We start from the raw sequence: 10000 nt of genomic DNA, 5'->3' as shown, positions 1-10000 counted from the left end.
GAAAGATCGTAGGACAGAGACAAATCAAAGAAATAAGAAAAAGAAAAAGAAAAAGAAAAGAAAAAAAAGAATGACAGAAAGGAAGAAAAAGTAGAAGAAGAAACAAAAAAGAAAAAAAAAAAAAAAGAAAGAAAACGAAGAAAAATCGTTCTCGATTTTTAATCTATTTTAAATTAATCGATAAAGAGATGATGATGTGTGAACGGTCCTTAAGCCGGCCTGCATCTATCGCAGAGCCACGTGGGCCGAGAGCAGTGTGTGTGCGTCCTATGGTTAAGAGTATAAGACGACAGATGGAGTTGCATGTGCACTCATACAGTCGGACGCTCGCGGGCGTTGGCATGCGCGAAAAGAAGAAGAGAATACGCGGCGGTAGTTTCGAGTGAGATGGCGAGAGTGAGAGGAATATATATATATATATATATATATATATATATATATATATAACACGGTAGCGCGCATCACGTATCCATAGACATGCGCATTTTATACGAGAGTATTATTGGAGAGGGAGTGAGTGCACTCGCTTACACATATACGATACTCTTTCTCAGTTTCCTCTCATTGAGTATGTATGTGTACGTGCATATATATGTGTATGTATGTATGTATCTATGTATGCATGTATGTATGTATGTACGTATGTGTATGTGGGAACGCGCGTGTACGTGTCGAAGCCGGGGTCCTTGCTCCCTGCCGCCGTATGTGGGTCAGCAGTCTCACACACGTTGCTATTCTTGCGTAACCAATGCATGCATACGACCGAGAGCCGACGCTGCCGTCGCTACCGCCGCCGCCGCCGCCGCCGCCGCCGCCGCCGCCGCCGCCGCCGCTGCCGTCGCCGTCGCCGTCGCCACTGCCGGCGTGCACATGCACACACCGAGACGGAAAGTGCAGCCAATGCACTAACCTACGGTCTCTTCTTGAGAGGCCGGAGTGCCGACGACTACGCGACGACTACAAAGACTACAAGTAAGTAGTCTCTTTTGTCGTGTTCGTGTTAGCCTCCAAGCCTAAGCGCAAGCTTCTTTTCTATATCTTTCTCTCACTCACTCTCACTCTCTCTCTCTCTCTCTCTCTCTTTCTTTCTCTCTCTCTCTTTCTCCTTCTTTATTTCTCTATGTCGGCCAAGCTTTTTCGAGTTTCGCGTTCCTCCCTACGAGGCATTCGCTCTATTAGACACGAAGCTATGCCCATTTCAAGCTACTCCAAAGAGGAGCTTCGTATTACGTTCCTCTTTCCTTCTCTATCCTCTTTCTTTTTCACTTTACATATATTCGATATTTTTATTTTCTTTCGTTTTCGATTTTAGTTATTTCTAGACCTTCTTTTTTTTTTGTTCCTTTCTTTTTTTGTTTCTTTTCTTCCCCCTCTCCTCCTCCTCTTCTCATCGATCCACCGTCCAGTACTATTTTTGTTGGCATTCTTTCCTTTTTTATAATCTGATTGTAAAAATAAAGAGAGAGAGAGACAGAGAGTGACAGAAAGAGAAAGAGAGAAAAAGAGAAAAATATATATTTTCATCGATCATTCTTTTCTGATTATATATATTGTTATTATAAGCTTCGATCGCGGAACGGCACGTCCGATTTTATGTACCATGTAGATTTTACCGCTATAGGGACCGTGGACGGTGAAAGTGACTCTCCCACGCCATGACATCCTATAAGACTATACCTCCTACCATTTTCTTTTCCTTCTTCTTCTACTACTTCTATTTCTACTTCTTCTTCTACTTCTTTTTCTTCTTTCTTTTATCATTTTTCCTTTTTTTATTCTCGAGTATGACAATGGTCTCTCGCAATATCTATACTAAAATAATTCTATGTCTGTTTTTTCGTATTATTCCGTCGTATTATCGCGAAGAAAACAAATTATTCGTTTTGAGTAATACGTCAGGATGAATATGTTATTTATATATATATATATATATATGAAGTAACATTCATGAAACGGGTATCATATATAAGATATAAAGAACGGAAGAAGATACGAAACACTTTGTTTCTTATCTCTTCATACTTGGTACCGTTAAGAAACAACGACGACGACACACCACCGTTAAATTCCATCTTATCCAACGAGTAGATCTTCTTCGTTTTTTAATCGTACAGATATAAAATAATATTTCGCATTTTTAATTAGTTTGACCAATATCAAGCTGGGCGTTATTATCTGATGAATTTTTTTACCGTTATTAAAATATTTATCCAAATCCGATTGTTATATGTACAATTAATAAGATTTATATAAAACATACATATGTAGGTTTATTTATATGTTTAAATATTTAAAATTTTATTTAATTATCGAAAATTCTTCCTCTCTCTCTCTCTCTCTCTCTCTCTCTCTCTTACTCTCTTGTTTGATGTAGGACAACGTTATATTGTTTGATGAAATGTATTTTGTCAAATAGCAGTCGACATGTGAAAAGCAAAAAAGAATAATTAATATTCTTAATATGATAAATCTCGAAGAAAAGATCAAATGGAATCGTGTAAGCATCGTTGGGACAAGGTAAGGAAGGGCTAAGAGAGGGAAAGGGGAAGGGGCATACTACCTACTATCTTCGTCAGTACGGATGTTCACGAGTTGTTGGCAGACGGCAGTGAGAGAACGGGCCAGTGAGAGTTAGAGAGACCGGTACATTGAACCTCCGCAGTGAAAGTTTCTCTATTATACCACTGGCCTTACCTTACTTTTCCTACGGCAAGCCTTACCGTGTTGTGTCATAAGCTACTGAGAGAGAGAGATAGATATATATATATATATATATATATATATATATATATATAGAGAGAGAGAGAGAGAGAGAGAATGAAAGAGAGAGCACCGTAGAAAGATCGAAATTCGAGTTCTCGGCCTACTACCGTTACAAATTACGATCCGTTATTTTTAACTACATGACTGACTAACGCTCGTGTTCTCTTTCAAACATACACACATATACACACACGCACACACACACATACATACATAAAGATAGATACGCACAGGATAGACACACAGACGCGCGCGCACATGTCCGTACATTTTCATTTTTGTCCCAGTCCCTTCTCCTCTTGCCTTTTCGTTTCTTTTTCTTTTTCTTTTTCTTTCTCTTCTTCTTCTTCTTCTTCTTCTTCTTCGTTTTCTCTTTTTTCTTTTTTCCTTTTTTTCTTCTTCTTTTCTTTCCGTTTCCGTTGAATACACATTTGCCGTTCGTTCGTAAAAAGTGACGATTTCAAAATCAAAAAATTCTTTCATCGGAATACGTTTCTACGAGTTCAGCGAATTATTATCTTTAGAATTTCTCATTGGCTTTGTCGATATCTGACGTTCGACGTTTGCTTTTTCTTTTAATTATATGCGAGGAAGAAGGAGGACGGACGCTTGAATGTCGAAGTTATGTCCGTTACGAAACGATCGAGTCTCATTTTCTCTCTTTCTCTATTTCCCTCTCTCTCTCTCTCTCTCTCTCTCTCTTTCTTTCTCTATCTATCTCTCTCTTTTTCTCTTTCTCTTTCATTCTAGGAACTGTTGCAATTTGGAGCAAAAGGAAGACTCCCATACTTTCAAGTTTCTAATCGTTCGTGCGATCGACCGTGGCTGAATTGGCACGATAGCGATCGCGTAAATTTAACTTCCGCTTTTAACGGAGAAAAGGAAGAAAGAAAGAAAGAAAGAAAGAAAGAAAAAGGAACAGTGAAAGAAAGAGAGAGAGAGAGAGAGAGGACAAGGAAGGGGAGAGAGAGAAAGAGAGAGGAAGGAAGAGACATAAATTTATCCTTTTAACTTTCTCGTTCTCGTTCTCGTAAACTTATCCACATAATCAAAGATATGACAGTAAAAAAAGAAATAAAAAAAGAAAAAAGAAAAAGTAAAAAGTAAAAGAAAGACAAAAGTTGATGAGAAAAAAATAAATAGATAAAAAAAAAGAATAAAAAAGAATAATCATTCCACAAGCATAGTAGGCAAATCGAAAAATTTGTCTCGATTCGTAATCATGATCTTGAATATCTCCTTGTTATATATATATATATATATAAAGAGAGAGAGAGAGATAGAATAATACATATTTTAAAAATTGTTATTCGTACCTATGTGACGGCCTTGTTGGAGGACACTCATGTTGGCGCACATTTTCTATTTCCAGAAAAAGGAACAACGAAGAGTAATAAATAGGAGTGGGAGGGGGGAAGAACTTTTACTAAAATCCTATTATATCCTTTTTTTCTCTCTTTCCTTGCTTCGCTAACACTAAATAATAATACACAGAGCACGTTGTAATCGACGTCTTAAATACAATCGATTTGTTATTGATCACCAAGGATAAGAAATATTTATCAATGGTATTATTTAAAAACAACGAAACGATAAGCTCTCTTTCCATCGTTCTTTCTCTTTCGTTCTCGTTGTCTTTTCAATAGAAACAAAACAAAACATAAGAGAGTTACGATAGCAACAATACACGTGTAAGAGAACGTCCTTCCTATCTATCCTTTCGTCTTTTTTTTTTTAAACACGTCACGATGATCACAAAGACGATCGAACGTAAATACGTAGGTAACTGACTAACTACATACGCGTATATTCTCTCATTCGATAAACGACCACGAGCCGAAGTGAACGCCTCGCGAAACTCAAAGTTTTTGGGGCAGGCAGTTGTGTGCGGGCCACGCGATCCACCGAACTCATGGATCCATGTTAAGTTCTCGTCGTGGTGGTGGTGGTGATGGTGGTGGTGGTGGTGGTGGTGGTACCGGTGGCCTCGATACCAACCGAGATCCTCCAATCCGAACCAAGCCCAATGCCAAAAACTCGTGGCGCGTGTAAACGAGAACTTTCACTCTCTCGTAGTTACTCGTTGAACCGTACGGCCACGGTTACGAAGGTGGATCTCCAGGTGGAGACCGTATACAAGGAGGAGGAGGAGGAGAAGTGGGAAGGAAGGGGAGGTGGGAGGCGGAGGGAGGGAGGGAGATATGGGAGATTATGGAGGAGGAAGGAGGAGGAATCGCCATGACATTCGATCACGGTCGTTACTACGACTCCGAGATTCTGCGTAGAGAGAGAGAGAGAGAGAGAGAGAGAGAGAGAGAGAAAAAGGGCTCCTGCTTTTGCTGCTACTGCTGCTGTTGCTGCTGCTGTTGCTGTTACTGCTGTTGCCTTTAGAACCGTGCTGTTTACGAACAAAACAGGAAGCGTTTTGACGCAAACGCGATGACGAAAGAATTTCTAACGAGCATTACTCCGTCTCCTCACGTTTCTTCATTTCAATACATCCGAAGAGTTCTCTCTCTCTCTCTCTCTCTCTCTCTCTCTCTCTCTCTCTCTCTCTCTCTTGCAAACTCTCTCACAAATTCTTTTTCTCTCTATATTATTTTACTTAAGTACCTAAGTTTAGATTTAGATGTTCTTCACGTTTGCACGTACGAAGTTTTATATATATATATATATATAAGAGTGATAATCATAAAGGGTTGTAAAAGATAAAATCGCGATTAAAAAATCGTCGCGTTTATAATAATAATATCCAAGTTGAAGAAAGAAAGAAAGACAGAGAGGGAGAGAGAGAGAGAAAGAGAGAGAGAGAGAGAGAGAGAGAGAGAGAGAGAGAGAGAGAGAGAGAGAGAGAGAGAGAGGGAAAAATGGAAGATTCCTTTCTCGCTCGAGAGGACATCGAGTGTGTTGGTTACGTAAGAATGTGTGAGAGAATATAATGTATAAAGTAACTGTGAGAAAGAAATATCGTCTTCACCATATACGGACTGCACCACTTTCGTGATACTTTTCTCAAAGAAATATATATATATATATGTGTATGTATATACGTGTACGTATTTATGTACGTACATATGCAAGTAGATATGGTTGAGCGAAGGAAATTAAGAAAAAGAAAAGAAATAAAAGGAAGAAGGGAAAGGAAGAAGAGAGTTCATCCTTCGTTCCGTAGGTACATTGCAGTTTCACTCTCAATATATCGAGAACGATCGAGGCCGGTGGTCTCCCTCTTACGCGATAATCGTTCGAAGAAGATCGACTGGGGAGGGGTGGGGGAAGAGGGGGAAGCGGAGTGATCCGCATATCCTGGATCGGTAGTGAAAGAGGGAGGGAGATGTAAGAGGGGAGAGCTGGATCGACCGGTGTTTCACTTTTTAACCGATAAGAAAGTAACGAAAGTCGTCGATGAAAGTTTTGGACGGTGTCGCGTCGGTTGGACGAACCAATCGAGAGGAGTGCAGGGGGGAGATGAGGTGGGTGGGAGGGCCAAGAGGAGGAAGAGGAGGAGAAGGAGGAGGAAGAAGAGTGGGGAAGGAAGAGGCCCAGGGTGGTAAGTTGTGGTCCGTTTTGAACGCAAGCCGCGTATTTCGTCCGCTTATTTATTCGACGAAAGCAAAAGTATAAGAGAGGTGATGGAGCAGGAGGAGGGAGGACCTTGCGAGAGGCGTCATCGTCATCTCCTCTTTTTTTCTTCTTCTTCTTTTTCTTCTCTTCTTCTTCTTCTTCTTCTTCTTCTTTAATATCTTTCACGGTGTCTCTCTTTCTTCGACGATACCGGTCTTTTTTGCTTTTTCTTTTTTTTTCTCCTTTTTTTTTTCGGTGAAACGATAGCATCTTACAGGAAGATCGAACCTGGTGAAAACCGTGTCCTTCGTCGAACAGTGTTTTACGTTACGTCATTCCACGGTTTATCATTTTTATTTGCATCTGACCTATCTCCGTTCTTTTTACCGAGAATCGGCGACTTTTTATTTCTCTTCTTCTTCTTTTTCTTTTTCTTTTTTTTTTTTTTTTTTTCTTTTTTGCTTTTGTTTCGTTTCCTTCTGCGTTTCTTTTTGTTCTCTCTTTCTTCTTCATGGGACGTTTTTTTTTGTTTTTTTCGTCTCTTTTTTTCTTTTTTTTTTTTTCTGTTCTACGATAATATTTTTAAATCGCGGTAACGAGCGCTCTTAAATAATTTATAACTATAATTAGTTTTCAATGTTTGAATTTTTTTGCTTTTTCTTTGCTGCTTTTTATTTTTATTTTTATTTTTATTTTTATTTTTTTTTATTTTTATTTATTTTTTCTTTTTTTTTTTATATTTTCGTATTCATTTCATCTCCTCTTCGAGTTTATTGTACCGTTCAGTCCGATTTCCTGAAATCGGATATTTAATTTCTCTCTTTCTTTCTTTCTCTCTCTCTCTCTCTTTTCCTGTCATTTTCTTTCTGTCTTTTTCTCCCTTCAAGTGTATGCTGCAAATAAGTAGAAACGGATCGTCCGAGTATGCCACCTGTTGCATTGTTTTAACACACCATATGACGTGGGCGGGTACGTTCGAAAGGATCCGCGCGTGTTTCGTCGCGCCTCAAACAAAAAATAAAAAAAGAAAAACAACAAAAAAAACAACAAAAAAAAAAAAAAGAAGAGAAAGAAAAATGATACCGCCTTTCTTCATGGATCCCATAACGTTTCCAACTCTCGTTGCGATATCTTCATTCCCAAAGATAGACAAGACTCTTAACTACTTCGTTTTGTCTCGTCGTAAAAATGAAGAGATAAGGAAAAGAAGAAAAGTAAAAAGAAAAAAAAGAAAAAAAAAGAAAAAGAAAAAAAGAAAAAGCATATATCAAACACATCCTTCAGATACATCACTTGAAGTATCTCGTAAATTTAATCTTAATTTTTATCAAATAATCCATACGAGATATATTCGTTCAATTTCTCATCTTTTTTTCTTTTCTTTTCTCTCTTTTTTTTTTTTTTTTCTTCTTTGAGATCATACCTCTTAATTCACGCTTTCCCCCCTCCCCTCCCCCATGTACCATCCTTGCGTTAATCGCTCGTTTTTTCATTCGATTGACTTTTAACAGACGAATCAACTTTCTTTTTTTTATTCTCTCTCTCTCTCTCTCTCTCTCTCTCTCTTTCTCTCATAAAATTTTGGTCGCTAGTTCTAGTCCTAGACAAATGCGTCAACGTTGTTCGCGCCAACACATAGATCAGTATGCGAATGCTTGTGCATTTGTATGTATGAGGCAGTCGGTGTGGGCAGTACTGCAGTTGTTCGTACCAGCACGTTGCGAGCGGTTGGCCATGGCATACTTACTAATGTCAATCACACCGGCAGGCATGCACTATCGTGCGTACGTGCGTATGTGTGAGCGCGCGCGTGCGCGCGCGTACTCGACGAGCATGAACGTTCGCTTACCGACACGTACACGCCTCTTGTTTCTCCTCCTCCTCCTCCTCCTCCTCCTCCTCCTCCTCCTCCTCCTTCTCCTTCTCCTTCTCCTTCTTTTCCATCTCTTCTTTCCTCTTCTTTACTCTCAAGCAGACCCTCGTAGTCTTTTGAACTTTAACCTCCCATAATTTCCTTGATAATCGATATCGACTCGTAACTGCGAGTCTTCGATCGACACCCGAATTCACTCGGCGATCTTATTTACAACCTTCATGTTCTTTGTGGATTATCGAAAATGAAAATATTCTTCGTTTATTGTTTTAAAAAAAAATTAATTTTCAATACTTCTTGATTAATTTTTATACTTTTATACTTTTAACTTTTCTTTATTTACAAATCATCGAAGTTCGACGTAATCGAATGAAGAAAATAAATACACGTTTACTTTTCAGTTTTAGATGTTTCGTAATTACGCTTAAATAGTTGATATCACGCTTATGATTTTTTGTTTGTTGTTATTGTTACTATTGTTGTTGTTGTTGTTGTTGTGATATTTTATCATGTTTATTTTTAATAATATTAAGGTTTACGATAAACTTTGACAAGCTACTTTGTCGATTGTACTGCGATACAGCGAGCACGCATGTAACGAGAACATATTATCTGAGAAGTGAATACTAATCGTATTCATTTAGATATATATATATATATATATATATATATATATATATATATATATATATGTATATATGTATCTAAGTTGTTTGACTACGAATGGTCGTACATACATACATACATACATACATACATACATACATACATACATACATGTGTATATATATATATATATCTAAGAACCAATATTATGAGTACTGTATTTATACTTGATACATTTATACTTTCAGATTATTTTATTAATTTGTTTTAATTTGTGCGTGAAAAAGATTTGCCTTCTTCTTCCTTTTCTCTTCTTTTCTTTCTTTCTTTTTTTCTCTCTTATTTTCTTTTTCTTTTTTTTTTTTTTTTTTTTTTTTTTTTCCTTGTCGACTATCGCCTGGAAATGAGAATTATTTTTAGATTTTTCTTTTAAAACGTTAAGGAGACGCTAAATTTTCTCGTTGATTTCCGTCAACGAAATTTTGTTATTCGAAAACGTAGTCGTTTATGAATGAAAATAATCATTCCCGGTCACGTTCTCTTATTTTTAGTCACGATACATCAATAGCTGGGGCAATCGAATTTTGTGTATACTCAATGATCAATTATTGTTTGAAAAAGAAAACATCGATATTGTTTTTACTTGGCTTCTTCCTTCGCGAAGGTTAAATCGATTTAAAGTTTTCCGCATTGTATGTTTCAATGCCATGTTATTTTTGTTCACCGATCGAGTAAGGCATTGCGTAGATCTTATTACGGAGTCAAACTCTTTCATAGATTCATAGATATTCGATTTGTTTGCTTTTTTCATTTTTTTGTCTTCTCTTTTTTTTTTCCCTTTCTTTTCTTTTCTTTTTTCTTTTCCTTTTTTATGTTTCTTTTTTCTAATCTCATATTATCGTTTGCTATCGTATATATTAATATAGGGGAGTACGGAAAGACGAAAATTATTATGGAATTTTTCAATTAAAACTAATTAAATGATGTATCTCAATCCACGATTGGTACGTACCTCAATCGTCATTCTGATCTAAGTTTAAATATTTCTTTATTATTCCGATATATAAAACCTGTTTATGGAAGAATCCTAAGCGTTAATCGTCAATCTCGAGTCCGTGATCTTGATGGAATTTCTTTCGATGGAACGAAAGAACGAACGGATAGATCGATAGATCGATCGATCGATCTATCGAC

General features: G+C 37.4%; 1 protein-coding gene across 9 annotated transcripts in view; it reads right to left on the bottom strand.

Moving 5' to 3' along the window:
• Positions 1 to 10000, bottom strand: part of Hr4 (nuclear hormone receptor 4) — a 113565-nt gene that overhangs the window by 15650 nt on the left and 87915 nt on the right. The window contains exon 1 of one of the 9 annotated variants that reach the window (XM_035877590.2): positions 4566 to 4963. The exons of 5 other annotated variants lie outside the window; for them this stretch is intronic. In XM_035877590.2, the coding sequence (XP_035733483.2) occupies positions 4566 to 4677 (112 nt within the window). In that variant the 5' untranslated portion in view covers positions 4678 to 4963. Of the gene's footprint in view, positions 1 to 4079; positions 4539 to 4565; positions 4964 to 10000 lie in introns of those variants that run through there. 3 more of the 9 variants (XM_035877575.2, XM_035877621.2, XM_035877583.2) reach the window with 3 other exon arrangements.

Source organism: Vespa mandarinia, chromosome 8 (assembly GCF_050613455.1).
Source record: "Vespa mandarinia isolate Hongniang chromosome 8, ASM5061345v1, whole genome shotgun sequence".
NCBI classification, from domain to species: domain Eukaryota; kingdom Metazoa; phylum Arthropoda; class Insecta; order Hymenoptera; family Vespidae; genus Vespa; species Vespa mandarinia.
This window is presented reverse-complemented; position numbering and strand designations above follow the sequence as displayed.